Source organism: Astyanax mexicanus, chromosome 19 (assembly GCF_023375975.1).
Source record: "Astyanax mexicanus isolate ESR-SI-001 chromosome 19, AstMex3_surface, whole genome shotgun sequence".
Classification (NCBI taxonomy): Eukaryota; Metazoa; Chordata; class Actinopteri; order Characiformes; family Acestrorhamphidae; genus Astyanax; species Astyanax mexicanus.
Window position 1 is genome coordinate 28067644 of NC_064426.1, and position 16792 is coordinate 28084435.

The 16792-nt window shown below is 34.6% G+C and overlaps 2 protein-coding genes across 2 annotated transcripts; one reads left to right on the forward strand and one right to left on the reverse strand.

Annotated features, from left to right (window-relative positions):
• The first annotated feature begins 2606 nt into the window (after positions 1-2606).
• On the forward strand, positions 2607-7495 carry LOC111191601 (lipid droplet assembly factor 1-A). Its single transcript, XM_022667037.2, has 5 exons — positions 2607-2710; positions 3236-3345; positions 5258-5426; positions 5750-5885; positions 7220-7495. Exons 2-5 carry the CDS (start codon positions 3319-3321, stop codon positions 7269-7271), a joined length of 384 nt encoding a protein of 127 aa, XP_022522758.1. The 5' UTR covers positions 2607-2710; positions 3236-3318; the 3' UTR covers positions 7272-7495.
• Positions 7496-9209: 1714 nt separating this feature from the next.
• Positions 9210-15966, reverse strand: kdelr2a (KDEL endoplasmic reticulum protein retention receptor 2a). The gene is made up of 5 exons (XM_007241251.4): positions 15678-15966; positions 12234-12334; positions 11950-12108; positions 11149-11401; positions 9210-10396 (listed from the first exon to the last, which is right to left on the reverse strand). The coding sequence occupies exons 1-5, from the start codon at positions 15766-15768 to the stop codon at positions 10362-10364; spliced, it is 639 nt and encodes a 212-aa protein (XP_007241313.2). The 5' UTR covers positions 15769-15966; the 3' UTR covers positions 9210-10361.
• Positions 15967-16792: the final 826 nt, after the last annotated feature.

The window sequence follows — 16792 nt, forward strand, 5'->3', positions numbered from 1 at the left end:
ACTGAGTATCAGAGAGAAGTCCCGTTTTTTAAAGGAATATCACAACCATAAATAGGCCTAGCTGTTGAAGCAGCTTTGCAAACTGATTTAAATTAAATTAGTCATGCAAATTGTTTAAAATCATAACATCTTACAAACCCAAAGTAACAGAACTTTGAGAATTTGTTTAATTTAATTCTAAAACAATTGTTCCAGCTGTACAATTACACATTGTAACAGTTTTGAAAATCACTGTTACAGGTAGAGGTTGGCGATATGTCCTTAAAATAATATCACGATATTTCATGGTATTTTTGCGATAACAATACTTTTGTTATTGATATGACAAAACATTTAATTAAATAAAAATACGTCAAAAATACACTACTGCAACAAAATGAAAATTAAATTTTATCATTGCATACAATATCATATGGCACACCCCTAACTGAGATATTAAAAAAATACAACAATTTTATCAGATTTGTAGCAAGTCAATAATACTCCAGAATGTCATGATACTAATAATAATGCACTCCAAATATCTCCATATATCCAAGACGAAAATTAAATTAAAGTAATATAAATTATATGAATTTGTCTTTTGCTAAAAACAGCAGAAAATTAGGACCTTAATGTGATAATTGGGGGTGGGAGATATTTCAGACGATATTTCAGGATATAATATTGTTAGCAATATTGAAAAACATTGGTAATATTATTGCATATGATATTATATGGCACACTCTTACAGAAGCTTTGCAAATTGTAACAGATTAACTGTTAGAAACTGTAACAGCTTTCAAAACCAATGTAACAATATTGCGAATTGTTACTACCTTTCTGGATTTTACAAGCTGGAGCAGCTTTGCAAATTGATACAAATTAAAACAGTTGTAACAATTGTAACAATTATTCAAGTTCAAAAGCTGCCCTAGCTTGTAACATTCAGCTGTAACAATTTTCTAAGCTGTAACAGTGGATTTCAGACTTGTTACGATGTGTAATTATACAGCTGAAACAATTCTATTTTTTTTACTGTTACTTCTCTCCTGGATGATACAAACTGGAATAACTTTGCCTGTTGTCACAAACTAGAGCAAACTGTTAAATAATTTCTACAGGCTGTGCAGAGCATTATACATGGTAATAGATTTACAAAACAGTTACAAACTGTTTAAAAAAATTAACAGGTGTACAAATGATTGGCGTTTTTAAAAAATTTGAAAATGATTGTTACAATATTAAGAACAATGTTATGAACAGTGCCAGCTTTATAAACTGTATAAATAATAATAAATATATTACAGATTGCCACTTACTTTTTCAAATTTGCAAACAACTTTACAACTTCACTGAAAGGTATTTTATTATTTTAAAGTTATTTTTATTTTAGAGACAAAATAAAGTGCAAATTGTTTGTAAAAATGAAAAAAAAATTCTGAATTGCATCCTGGTAAGATTTACATTTTGTAGTCCAATACATCTCCAAATAGAATGAAAACTGTATTGGTGGTGGTGGGTGGAGGGGGTCGACATAATATTTTATTAATAAGCCAAACCACATTGTTTTCATATCAGGAACAAAGTATATCTGCAACAAAATTGAGAAACTAAGCGGACCTACAGTGCTACAGAGAAAGCTCGGGACACGTCAGATTTACCAGTTGCCAGATTTAATGGTTGCCAGATGTTCCTTGGAAGAGGAAGATCATAAAATGTATAAAGAACTTACAACGCCAAAGCAGAAAAGTTTAGGACAATATGGAAAATGAAAATACAAAATACTGTGTTTCTTGGATTTCCTTACTTTTTTTGTTCATTGCAAATACAGTATTTTTTTTTCTGTTCAGCTTCATTTCATTTATTAATAAACATCCATCTATGCATTTTAGGCCTTCAACATATTCAAGATATTGGGACATTAAAGTTATTTTGCAATATTGAAGTATGTTGATTTAAATCTGTAGGTGGAATGTAATAGTTTTTTTATTAATGAGTAGTTACTGTAAAGGAGACTAGTTAATTAGTAAGTAGTTAATTTGTAAGTAATTCTAGGCATAGACTACAGGAATCATGTTAAACTTTTAATTTCTAAGTACTATTAGACATACTTCTTTTATTTATTTTATTTATTTTAGATTTACCTTTTGTCCTTTATATTTTTTTTCTTATTTCTTCATTTTAATTATTTTATTTTAAAATTTTAATTAAATTTTTAGTTTATTTATTTGTTTATTTTTATTTTTTTTGTTTTTACCTTTTTATTTCTCCCTTATATTTATTTTATTTTCTGTTTGACCTTTTTTATTGATACCCTTTACCCTTTTTATAATCTTTATAAATGTTTGTCATATTATTTTTTGTTTGTGTTTGTTATTTTATTTTGCTATTGCTCTAATTATTTATCTTTATTTGACTGCTTTAAAATTTGAGCCTGTCAACTTTATTATGTCCTTTTATTCTGAATTATTTAATTTTTTCTTAATTAAATCATAATTGTTTGTTTCTTTTTCTAATGCCTTTGCCATTTCATTTTTATAGTTTGGTTATGAACCCTTTTTTTTAGAAGTTGAAAATAAAGGTTGATTGAAATAATACAGTACGTGGCGCCCCCTCTGTACACAACCTACTTACAGCTGTATTGTACAGCGTGGATATCTGGCAACCCAGTTTCAAACTCACGTTTGTTTCTAAAGAAAGGAAGTGTCGGTTTTAATGGAATCAACAGGTACCTGGATTACTTTACTCATTAAAACATTACAGTCTGGACTAATAACATGGTGCTTAAGGGAACGTTTAGCCAGGTTATTGACTGTAACACCCAGGCTGGTCAGATAAATAACCTACCTTGTTACCTTTTTGAGTTAGCTAGCAAGCAAGCTATATAAGTTATTGTCGGATTTGCTTGTTGTTAAAGAGTTTAATTTTGCATTAGCTGGCTACATTGTTAGCTAGGAGCAATGGTTAGGTCTGGGTAGAGTGAATATTGCAAAACTTTTACTAAAATAATGAGTTGGTTTGTAGCTAGTTAAACTGTGTAATCTCAGCTGCAGCAGCTGCTTCTTCTTCTTCAGGTAGTGAGGTAACAAACAGCAGAAGCAACACAGCCCCACAACTAACCAACTAACTAATAATTAAACCATTAAATATTTAGTTAAAGACACATGTCATGGTCTACAGCTGCAGATATATTCATTTTGTATGTTGTACTGTTATATACAAGCTGTCTGACTGCTCTGTCCTTGCCACCCAGTGTAGGTGTAGGACAGGGCAGGGTGGCAATGAACCTCTGCTGCCTACAGGGACGCTGGAGCTCCAGGGAAACTTCACACCATCATGGAGAATTTACACTGTGACCCAAGGGTGAGATATCTTTATACAGTAGATTTACCCTAAATTAAGACCAGTGATAAAAATACTAACTCAGATTTGTCTGGTAAAAGCTCGAATTCAAGATATTTATTATATACTGTAGTTGATAATAGTAGAAGCTCTTATTTAGGATACAATCTATGAAATGTTTACTAGTGATAAAATCAAATCAAATCAACAAGATGAAACAGCTCTGGAAAAAAAATTGACCACCTAAAATTATGAGTTTCTTTAATTTTACCAAACTGAAAACCTCTGGAATCACAAGCCATCAAACCAAGTTGAACTGCGTGTATTTTTGCACCAGGAGTGGCATAAAGTTATCCAAAAGCAGTGTGTAAGACTGGTGGAGAAAAATATGCCAAGATGCATGAAAACTGTGATTAAAAACCAGGGTTATTCCACCAAATATTGATTTCTGAACTCTTAAAACTTTATGAATATGAACTTGTTTTCTTTGCATTATTTGAGGTGTAAAAGCTCTGCATCTTTTTTGTTACTTCAGCCATTTCTCCTTTTCTGCAAATAAATGCTCTAAATAACAATACTTTTTTTGGAATTTGGGAGAAATTTATTGAAGTTTATTGAATAAAACAACTATTTTTATTTTACTCAAACAAATACCTATAAATAGCAAAATCAGAGAAACTTTTTTTTTTTCCAGAGCTGTATATCCTGTAATTCTCACTAGTTATATGCTGTAAACCCACAGTTAGATTGAACTCAAACAAATTAAGTCTGTTTTATGTAAAATTGGATAGTTCCAAATATTACTTAACTATTCAAACAGAGATCTTTGAGTTGAAGCAACTTAATAATAATTAAGTTTAGTCTCTTGCCATTGGCAGCTTCTTTTCTTTTCATTGGCTTCTGGCAGAATGTATTTGCATTCTGGGTGTCCCCCCCAGTTTCTGACACCACCCCCCAGGACCTTAGGTAAACTTGTAGATAATATATTATGATTAACTGTCAGGTTTGTGTGTTATAGGCTGTAAGAACTTTTGGAGATGCTGCCATTTTTGGAGCTGCTGACTCTGTATTAGTTGTGCACTATACTGTCCTCTCTATAGATCTGCTTCAAATTATTGTGCAAAACAATTGACATGTAATTGTCAATTGATATTGGATGTGTCAATTGATAGTTGAGCAAAAAAATAAAAATAAATGAAATGTACTTTTAAATTAGGCATAATAACAAAAAGATTTTGGTCTAATTAACTCAAGTGTTCAGTTAACATTACTTTAAGATCTTAAGTCAACCGGTTTCCTAATTAAACTTATCCAGGCTTACAATGTTTATGATTATTGATGTACACAGAGCCTCATTTTCTCTTACGTTGTGTCCACTTACAGATATCTTATTACTACTTTATAACTGGTAGAAACTGAATTTTTTCCAAATCTTGCCAAAAGTATTCACTCACCCGTGTTAATAATTAGAGCTGTGAGGTTTGGATGGAGCTGCTCAGCCATGGAAACCAATTGTTCAATGAAGCTCTCTACACTCTACTGTTCTTGAGCTGATCTGAAGGCCACAATAAATTTGGAGGTGCACTATGCTCCTCAGCATCCGCTGACCCCGCTCTGTTATTTTACACTGACAGAGCACAGAGTCACTGTCGTTCCCAGTCTTTTTCACTGTGTTATAATATCACTGACAGTTGGCTGTGGAATATTTAGTAGTGAGTAGGAGTTTGATGATTTGGATGGGTGAGCGAATACTTTTGGCAGCATAGTGTATCTACACTGTAATTCAGACAGTAAAAACAGTAAATGAGACAGTAAAAAATTTGCAAATGAATTCTGGGTAGTACGTATACTAGATATTTAAGATATCTCTAGTTTGGACATACCCGTTAACCACAGCCACTGCAAATAAATGTATTGATCTCCATTCTTTTAGGTTGAGGAGCTCTTAAACACTAAGCTGGGGAAGTACCTCAGTGAACATCCCTTCTTAGCAGTGGTGCTGCTTGTGTTCGGTGTAACATCTGCACTTCCCATTGGTCTTTTCCTGATATTTGCTGCTGTTACGTCTATTGCTGTTACAGTATCCTTCGTGTTTGTTGAAGGTACGTAAGAAGTGGAATATTGAAGTGGAGTAGGACCCCCAATGTCGCAATATAAGTACTGCTCTGATTAATATTTTAAAACAATGTAATTTGCTTTTTAACACACTTTTGATATTTCTCATTCAAATTTGGCCAAGTATATTAGTATTATTGTAGTTTTCCATGAGTCACACAGGTGTTAAATTGCTCAGTGATCAGCAAAGAGGGTCTCTTTGTAACTGCCCTACCTGCAGTTTAGGCGTTTACAACACTGGGTGTACACAAAAGCCCAAATTCAGCTTTATATGAAGTCTAAATAATTTGTATTTCTTTTTCCTGTACAGTTTTCCTTCTGCTGATAGCAGGGACCACCTTGCTGTGTGTTCTCGTCTGCCTTGTTGTGGTTGCCTTCTGGGTTTCCTGTGTACTGAGTGCCTCCTACATCATTATATCACATGGGCTCAATTACTTTTCCATTAGGTATAGTATCTTCTATAAGAATGTTCACAATTTTACATCAGTCTTACACACTGACATGCCACCAGAGCTGTTTCAAGGCATTTGGTGGCAACCGGCAAAATGGAGGGATAACTCTGATTCATGGTTGCTGAAGTTACATATTTTGCCGGATGCAGGAATGACGAATCTCCCTTGAGGGGGAATCCAAAAACAGTATTGTACTTTTTTTGCATTGACCATCACAGAATTTAAAGGGGTGCTCCCTCACAGTTTGTAGTTGCATTCAATTGATAAACAGTGGTTGTCTGTTTGGGGCCCTAGGCAGTTGATTGGTTGGCTTGCCTTGTTGCAATGGGCCTGCCAAAAACGAGTATTTTGTATTGTGAATTTTGCCATGCCCCATTGAAGCAAAAGAACGCTGCAATAGCTTGTTAGATTGGTGTGTAGAGCCTTCTGCATTGAGTGTGGATGTGATTTTTGTTGTATGGACAGTTTTAGTCAGACGCCACTGGTCACAATCATCATTACCACCTACTGTGCTGTCCATTTTGGGTGTCTCTGGATGGAAATAGATAATAGTAGTCCCATCCATCTGCCACCCACTATTAGCCCTTTACTCACCTCACAACTTATAAAACAGGCACGGTCATTCCCAAACCCTCTCCTGAGGTAGCGCTTCATGATCAATTTACATATTGCTATCCCATGACTTTTTGCATGTCAGTGTACAATACTGCAACTATACAGCTCTGGAAAAAATTAAGAGACCGCTTCAGTTTCTGAATCATATTTGAGTAAAATGAAAATGTTTTTTTTTTAATCTATAAACTACGGACAACATTTCTCCCAAATTACAAATCATCCAGATCGTTTACTTGCAGAAAATGAGAAATGGCTGAAATAAAAAAGATGCAGAGCTTTCAGACCTCAAATAACACAAAGAAAACAAGTTCATATTCATAAAGTTTTAAAAGTTCAGAATTAATCACAGTTTTTATGCATCTTGGCATATACCCCTTCACCAGTCTTACACGCTGCTTTTGAATAACTTTATTCCACTTCTGGTGCAAAAATTCAAACAGTTCAGCTTGGTTTGATAGCTTGTGATCATCCATTTCCCTCTTGAGGTTTTCAATTGATTACAAATCAAAGAAGCTCATCATTTTTAAGTGACCTTTTATTTTTTTCCAGAGCTGTATATTATTGAAAATACACTGCTAAAGTAACATTTTAACCATACATGCTAATGTTGCTAACAGTTAATGAATACTAGTAGTCCATTGTCACTTGCATCCTCTGTTAGCAATATGCTCACTATTATCTAAACCATTGCTTCAATTTTTTTTTTTTTTTAGAATGCCTGAACAGACCATCTCTGCTGAGGAGACGGAAACCAAAGAAAACTGAGTATATACAATTTTGTTACACACTCCATCAAAACTCTCAGCCAGTGAGAATGCCTGACTTTATCTTCTTGAAAACCTCAGGAAAAAACAAAACAAAATGATCACTATTAGCACAGCCTGCAATCTGCACTTATTCTGGGAGAGGGAACGCAGCTATCTAATATGTTTACTATGCTATGCTTGTTACAGACCTTCTTCCAACAAATAAAGTGTCATTTTATTTTGTAGGGTATTTTTTATATACAGAATATGGACAAAAGTATTGGGACACCTAAACCAGCTTTTTTATGATTTTCCATTTTAAAGCCATAGACTCATTAGTGTGGAAGTCAGTCCTCCTTGACAGCTTCATTTACTATCTTTAAATGAGTCGGAGAAGTTTGTAATTGTGTTTCTGATTCATCACTAATCATCCTACATCAGTACCTGACCTCAGTAATGCTGGTGCAGTTGAGGGCAATCAAATCCTTGCAGCAATGTTCCACAATCTAGTAAGAAGGCTTTCCCAAAAATAGGGCCTGTTATTGCAGCAATGGGGGAACAAAATATTTTGTTTTGTTTATTTCACTAAATCAGCAGTTGTCCAAAAACGTTTGGCCATATAGTGTTATATAATGTTACTATTGCAAGCTACAGGATTATTATGGCACAGCCATAGTGTGTACTATATGCACTCAATGTTACTTGGCATAAATGAATAGGCAATTATAAGGTATTGACAATGAGAGTAAGTAGGGCTGTACATTGAGAATTTTTATTTTGTATCAAGCAAGCTATAACTCAATGGAAGTACTTCAATTGTGGATTAAAATCATCTTCATTTTGCCAAGAGGTATTATATAGGATACAGCTCTGGAACAAAATAAGAGAGCACCTAAAAATTATGTTTTTTTATTTTATTTTACCTAATTGAAAACCTCTGGAATATAATCAAGAGGATGATGGATGACCACAAGCCATCAAACCAAACTGAACTGCTTGAATTTTTGCACCAGTAGTAGCATAAAGTTATCCAAAAGCAGTGTGTAAGACTGGTGGAGGAGAACTTTGCAAGATGCATGAAAACTGTGATTAAAAACCAGGGTTATTCCACCAAACAGTGATTTCTGAACTCTTAAACCTTTATGAATATGAACTTGTTTTCTTTGCACTATTCGAAGTCTGAAAGCTCCGCATCTTTTTTATTTCAGCCATTTCTCATTTGTTTTGCAAATAAATACTGTAAATGAGAATGTTTTTATTTGGAATTTGGGAGAAATGTTGTCTGTAGTTTATAGAATAAAACAACAGTGTTCATTTTACTCAAACATCTACCTATAAATAGCAAAATCAGAGAAACTGATTCAGAAACTAAAGTGGTCTCTTCATTTTTTCCAGAGCTATATAACCTATAAAGCTATAATATAAACATTTTGTGCAGCCCAATGATAAACTTCTGGTGTTACTTTCTCTGTTAGTGTCATACAGAATCTCTCTTAGTTATTAGCCATAAAATGAGCTCCACCGAGCACGTAGGTGCACTTTTTTTCTCTGCATACTTTATTGTTATCCTCATTTCGCACTGTTCTTTAATCTTTAAAAAATACAGAAAAGCTATTTTTTGGGTGGCGGATCATTGTGGATCAATAGGCAGGTGGTGTTAATGTTATGGCTGATCAGTGGAAATGGTTATTAAAAAAAAGATGTAATCACTAAAAAAAAATCAATCTTTGCATTTTTTTAAATACATAAATGTGTATGGTACTTTTTGCTTTAAGTATATATAAATGTAAACTAATATAAACTCTGCTATAATGTGCATTTGTATTTTTGTCTAGATTGCAGTGATTAAAAAGTGTGTAATGCAGAGTGTGTATCATATTGTAACTGCAGTCAGTTCCACACAGTGCTGAAAATTACATTATTTATTTATAAGAATGAAACACACAACACTACACTGTAAAGCCTGTAAAATGTTTTTTTTTTTTTATTGGAGGTGGTAATATGTAAAAACGAAACAAAAAGAAAAAATTAAACCCTACAGGAATGACTCAGGTCAGGGGACGTATCTATGATGTTGAACCTAGAAATGAGCATCTTAATAACCTAAAAAAAAGTAAGTATTCTGTGAAAGCCATATACACACACTCCAGATTGCTCATATGCACACCATGTTCAATCCCATGGCCTCTCCTTTTTTGCAATAAATTACTGCATGTGAACAACAAATATTAAGCTGCAAGATCCTATTATCAGTATTATACCATAGCCTGGGTTGTGCATGTTGTATGTTACACCATGACCACTGATGAATGACTAAATCCCTAACGGATACAAAACCCACAGTAATCTGGAGCCAATACGTAAAGAGTACAAACTCAGTGCTGAATGAATTGGCAGTACAAAACATCCTCATATTCTCCTCTTTACACAAATACATTTACACGGGGGGGGGGGTTGATTCTCTGCTTATATACTGTACATACATAGTGTAGCTGAAATAAGGCATTTGAGTGAATGTGTGTGTGTTTGCGGTTGTTTTATGTTATATGGCTGATGGAAAAACGTGAAAAATACTTATAAAAATAATATAAAATAACAAAAAAGCATGGGATGTAAAATAACTGTTGTTACTATTATTCTACATATTTCAGAACATGTTTGCTTTTCAGCATCCTTGGAAATGTGTGGCAATATGGCAAGATGGTGAATATTCAAAAGTACATGTAATAAGCAGAGTTTGTAGGGTTTTTTTCTTTTTTTTTAATCAAGTCAATCTTTAACATGTGGTGCTTCATCCTGTAGAACACCTCACATAGAAAAGTTAGATTTTTTTTTTTTTGTTTTTTTTTTGTTTTTTACAGCACTAAAAAGGTATTGCAAGATGCTGAACACAAAAAACTTGGTTGCCAGATCCGAGAGAAATCCTCATTGCAGCTCTTGGCGCTGTTTCATTTTTTTTTTAATCCAGGTGACGTTTCACAAAAAAAAAAAGGAAAAACAGCAACAGTTTCACATACGCTTTCTGTCTTCGGCCTCTTGCTGTGGAATTACTGGCCCATGCCCCCCTGCGAGTCTGATTGGTGACATAGGTCTCTGTTATTTGGCACTCTTACGCTGGCAGGCTCAGCTTCTTTCCTTTCAGCACTGGTGTGAACAAGAGAGACAGACCATGTCAGGGATTTTAAATAAAAAGGTGTACAACAATTGCTGTTTAACTCTTTACGAAAATAAAATAAAAGAAATACATCAGTGTTTACAATCCCAAATTGTCCATCAGACTTTTTGTTCTGTGGCTAAAATAGATCATTTATATTACTATTTATATAGTAGCTAAGATGGCCACAGAATGGGGGCGCTAACAGAATTTTATATATAAACACTCACTGAAAATGAGTGGTGGAAAAGAAGGGGAGGGGAGGAAGAAGAAAAAGTTTTGCTGTAGTGGATAACACCACCTCCTGCCAGTGAGCTACCATGTGGGAGACTGGGAGGTCTGGGTGACTTTACTGCTCTGAGTCCTTGGGCAAGACTCCCAACACTACATTGGCCCACCTCTGTAAAGAGAATAACTTTTTATGTCCCTTTCGCTAAAAGCGTCAGCTAAATTATGTAAATGTAACATAATGTAATATAATTAGGGGTCCAGCTAAAGACTATTTTAGTAGTTAACTAATCAGTCAATTAGTATTTTGATTAGTTGATTAGTCCGCGCTTCTTTTTGTTCTTTATCATTTGTATGTTATTTGTCTATTATTGTTGTTCTATACATTTATAAAATCAGCATTCTCGATTAGGCATGGTCCACTAATTGTTACAGTCCTTCATATAATGTGGAAAAAAAAAATACTGTAAATAAAACACAAAACCTTTAGAAGTGCAGGTTCTCAAAAGCTCACCTTTTGTGACGTAAAGGTAGAAAAAGTCACAATACAGGATAGTCTGGACCACCCCAGCCACGATGGCGATCATGTCAAAGAAGCCCTCAAAGTAGAACCTCCAGATCCAGTTGAAAAGGTACAGAGCACGGTAGACCCCCAGGGAGAACAGATAGTGGGTAGTGATGGTCTCAGCCTCTCCTGTCTTGCTGATCAGGAAGAGCTGAGGCAGAATGGCCACTGACTCCAAGTAGATGGAGAAGGTCCACATGATCTGTTTACATAATAGATAATATTACATAGGCACCTATTGACAATGTAGGATAAAGCGTGTGCAACCATTTAAATCAACACAATGTAATACAAATACATTGCAAGTGCATAACATGAAAACAACCATATTGATTATATCAATATTTTCTTATCTAAATATACTTAATTATACATACAGGTATTTAATTAGCACTGCAGACAATCTACTGAAGAGCTGCATTAAGTCAATTGGACATAAAAGCTACTGTGTGTGTAATGTTTAGAAATCTGTATACTTCTGTATATATGGTGTACTTTAAATATTTGTTTAAAATAACCAAATTATGACATGTTTACGGACACACAAAAACCTTGAATCTCAATATTGGTAACTTTACAAAAGAAGGAAAAACTTCAGCCCAAACTGTGACAAGGTTTTTGTCATATAGTGGTAATATTCCATCACAGAGCATCTTTGTAACATTTTCCAACTATGGTTAATGCACATATTTGCAGACTAGGCAATTGCTGCCATAGGTACCGACTGCTAGACTTTTAGATCCTACATACCTCCAATGGAGAGAAGTCATGGTTGACCAGGAAGGCCAGACCTCCAACTGGAACGATAAGGAACTCAATCCTGAAAGTGTCATGGTTCCCATCATAAGTGGCTTTGAATTTCATATAGATCAGGTAGACAGTGGCATAGGCGCATCCGATGTAGATGACCTGTAGTTAGAAATAAGAAACCATATTTTGATGATTACAAACAGTATACTGTGTATTAGTCCAACCAGCATCCATTTGTTCTAGATCGTTTCACGGGTTCTGATATGATACGATGTATTGGTTACCTTCATGCATGTGTTGTAGAGGGATATGAAGGACGTGAGGAGATCCAGGTAGCGTGTTGTGAAAACCAAGGCAAAGAGTATCTGGCTCTTCCCAGAGATTCCTGTGGAGCAGAATGAAGTTCAGCCATTGGTTTCCAACTTTCAGAACATGTTTGCTTGATTGAGCCTAATAATAATAATAATAATAATAATAATAATAGTAATACTTATACTACTACTCACAATAAGGACAGTGCTGAGATAAAGGCATGCCCCTGTACAGCACATACACTATATTGCCAAAAATATTTGCTTACCCATTCAACTCATTGAACTTAGGTTCCAATCACATTTGTAGCCACCTTCTGTACCATCAATTACCTAGGCATGTTGACTGCTTCTACAAACATTAAGTGAACGAATGGGGCTCTCTCAGGAGCTCAGTGAACTCCAGAGTGGTATGATAGGATGCAACACCTGTGCAAGTCCAGTCGTGAAATTTCACTACTCACTACTAAACGCCAACTGTAAGTGGCTTTACAACAAAGTGAAAGCGACTAGTGCACAAAGGTCACTTTCTGCAGAGTCAATCATTACAGACCTCTATCAAAATTGATCGGTTTTATCTCTTTTTGATTGATTGATTGATTGATTGACTTGTGGCTGACCACAAAAAACTATCTAACGGTAGAAATGAAGTAAAAAAAATTAAATAAAAATTTAAGAAGTCACTGCTTGCAAGAGCTTAAGATAACCCTTAAATGAGCTTGAGGATTTACTGGTAAATCTCTTGCTTAATTTATTAACAAACTAGCTATCTCTGTAATTATGTTTTTATTAGCTAGCTTAGCTTATCTTGTAGAAATTCTGTTTAGCTACTACTAATAATACTACAAATAATAATATCATAATATCAGATCTATACATGCAAAAATCTATACATTTATTAGTTAGGACCATATATCTTTAATGTAATTCTGGCCTGTCATATGTTAACTAGCTTATCTATTAGTGGAAGCGACTGCTGCAGAACACAACTTTCTGCAGAGTCAATCACTACAGAACTCTTCTTGATTGATTGATTGATTGATTGATTGACTTGTGGATAACCACAAAAACCTAACACTAGCTATAAAGTGAAACTTACATTAAAAAATAAACTTATGTCACTGCTTGCAAGATCTTGAGACCTCCATCAAAATCCATGTGCCTACAGATTAGTGCAAGAACTGTAGGGCTTTGAAAACTTCATGGAATGGGTTTCCATAGCTGAGCAGCTCAATCCAAGCCTCATACATGTAACTATACTTTTGGCCATATAGTGTACCATTTACCTTCCATGCAAGTGCTGTGTGACTTATATCTTCCTAGCTAGCTAGCTAGCTAGCTAGCTGAGCTAGCTAACATACTGCCACGTCAAAAGAAAGCAAGTCATCTGTGGAGTGCATGCATGAGATGAAAGGGTTTAAAGTATCTCCAAAAACTCCAACATCTCCAACTGTCCTTCTCTCTCCACTTTGCAGAGATATGCTTAGTTTGATCATACTCATCACAATACTGCATTATCATACTCATCAATGCAATACTGAATTGAAGCATTGATCTCTTCTTGATTGGTTGATTGACTTGTGGGTGATAATAAAAAAAACTTTTGAAGAAAGCAACTTGCAAGATCTTGAGATCAAAATGAGACTCGGGATTTAGTGGTAAATCTCTAGCCTTATTCATTAACTAACTAATTAGCTATCTATTTAAACCTGTTTTCATTAGCTAGCTTAGCTTAACTAGTAGAGATTCTCGTTTGAGAAATGTTTAACTACTAGTCATAATATCAGATGTATTCATCCATAAATCTATAGCTTACATGTATTAGTTAGGACCATTTATCCTTAATATAACGTTAATTCTGGCTAGTCACATGTTAAAACTTGCTTTTAGCTCCCACTGATTTAACCTAACTACATAAAATTTCACTTTATTATCTAGCAAACTATAGCTAATTAGTTAACATAACTAGCCAGCATTACATCAAGAATACTTCGTCCCAACTAATTTTATAAATGTATGGATGTATAGAGCTGAGCTATTTATGTGGCTGCCACTGCAACTAGGCAATATAACTTAGCTAGTAGCTAGAAAGTTGTAGTTTCCAAATATGTAGGATCCTATTGTATGTTAAGTTAACTTACTTAATTTAAAAACTAAAAAATAAGGTTTTATATATAGCTAAATAATGTTGGTAACAAAACCGTTAACTTGCTTGCTAGTGCTAGTTAGCGTTAGCCAGCACTGCTAACTCTAACAAGCTAAGTAACTTAAGTTACTCCTTTAGCAGCAAAGAAACGGCAACAAATACAACAATAACTATCAAGCGAACTAATATATCTAAACAATGATAATATAAATCACACATCTCATTGGAATAAGCATTAAAATGTGCTAAAATAAGCTCTGTATCCATGCTAGATCAATTCAGATGATTATGGCTAAGCTAGCTAGCTAGTTAGCACCAGCTAAGTGTACTGCTTGGTAACGATAGCGACAGCTAGATAGTTAGCGTTAGCTAACAAGCTAGTTATATAACTTACGAAGTTATTCCTTTAGAAGCAAATGGCAACACGTACAGCAATACATATCAAGCAAACTAAGTTAACGTTACATATCTAAACAATAATAAAAATCATACATACAGCTCTGGAAAAGAGACGACTTCAGTTTCTGAATCAGTTTCTCTGATTTTGCTATTTATAGGTAAGTTAACATTAACCTAACGTTATATGTTTGAGTAAAATGAACATTGTTGTTTTATTCTATAAACTACGGACAACATTTCTCCCAAATTCCAAATAAATATAGTAATTTAGAGCATTTATTTGAAGTGAGAAAATAATAAAAAAAGATGCAAAGCCTTCAGACCTCAAATAATGCAAAGAAAACAAGTTCATATTCATCAAGTTTTAAGAGTTTAGAAATCAATATTTAATCACCGTTTTCGTGCATCTTAGCATGTTCTCCTCCACCAGTTTTACACACTGCTTTTGAATAACTTTATGCCACTCCTGGTGCAAAATTAATGCAGTTCAGTTCATCCATCTCCCTCCTGGTTATATTATTATATTATAAGGGGTCTCTCTTTTCCAGAGCTGTATCTCATTGGAATTATCATTAAAATAAGCTAAAATACACAAAAATAAGCTCTATATCCCTGCTCAGATCAGTTCAGATGATTAAGGCTAAGCTAGCTAGCTAAAGCTATGTAAAGATAGCGATAGCTAGCTAGTTAGCCTAGCTGCTAGCTGTTAGCTCTCATAGGGCAGCACAAGCAACACATAATGCAGCTATTTATCCAGCTAACTAAGCTGAGTTATATTTCCATTTACATCCAGCAGACAACCCTCCAGCACACAATCAGAGCACTAAACGCGTGAAATCTGCTCAGTTTATCAGCTACCCAGCTCAGCTTACCTGCGCAGGACCTGGTTTTCCATATTTTCAGCAGCAGGATGATGATAGCTGCTAAGTGGGACAGGTCTCCAGCCAGTCTAAAGATGTTCATTGTGGCTTTTCTGTTTAGTTTAATGTGTTTAAGGGGGTAAAATGAGATGGCGAGCTTTCAGTCTGCTGTTATTCCAAGTGTGAAACGCCTGAAATCCGCTTTAACCGGGTTTCTGCACTTTTCCAGCGCATTCCTCCAAGAAATATGGCGAACACGGGGCGACGTGGCCGGTGGACGTGGCCAAGAGTTAAATTACAATGCAAGCCGGGAAAAGTAGTGAGAGAGAGACGCGGGGCGAGCCGAGGCAGAGCAGTCCGCCTACAACAGTTGGGGGAGCCAACACTCTAATATTTCATATTTTACTGCTTTAGGAGTGAAATAGTTTTAATTTAGCAGCCTTAATTCAGATAAAGTAAGGAGCTTAAGCAGGTGAAAGTACAAATACTCTGTTACCTTACTTAAGTAGAAATATCTAGGCCATTTCACCGAATGGGTGCCATTTGATTTTTGTAACTTTTCCAAATTAAACTTATTTTTAAAATATTTTTTCAACTCTGAATCTAATAACACACATATTAAACTATTCAAAACATGTACTGGTCAAACTCAGGCAGCTTTGCTTATTTTTTCACAAGGTTTCCAAGCCAAAGAGGGTTGCAAAACTCATCAAAATGTGACATTTAAAAAGCCTGTTTAAAAGAAGCAAGTCCACTAATACCTTTAAATTTCTAAAATTCTTTATTTAAAAAAAAAGTGGTTGACTGCATGTTCATTAAAAAAAAAAAACCTGATAATGGCACTTATTCCTGTGACTGGCACTCATTCCTGTTACTTTTTATGTTATGAGTAACAGGAATTAAAGTAATAGGACCGAGTTTTTAGCATAGAATTAGCAAAAACATGAAAAATAGCTAAATGGAGGCTATGCTAATAGCATGAGGACACTGAGCAAATTCTAGTGATTTTCCTAAAATGTGTATTTTAAAAATAAACAAATAAGATCTAAGAATTAATTTAGCAAAATGACAGAGTTTTGAGATTGACCTTGTTAGTTCTAATAAGATCAAATATACAGAAAAACTAA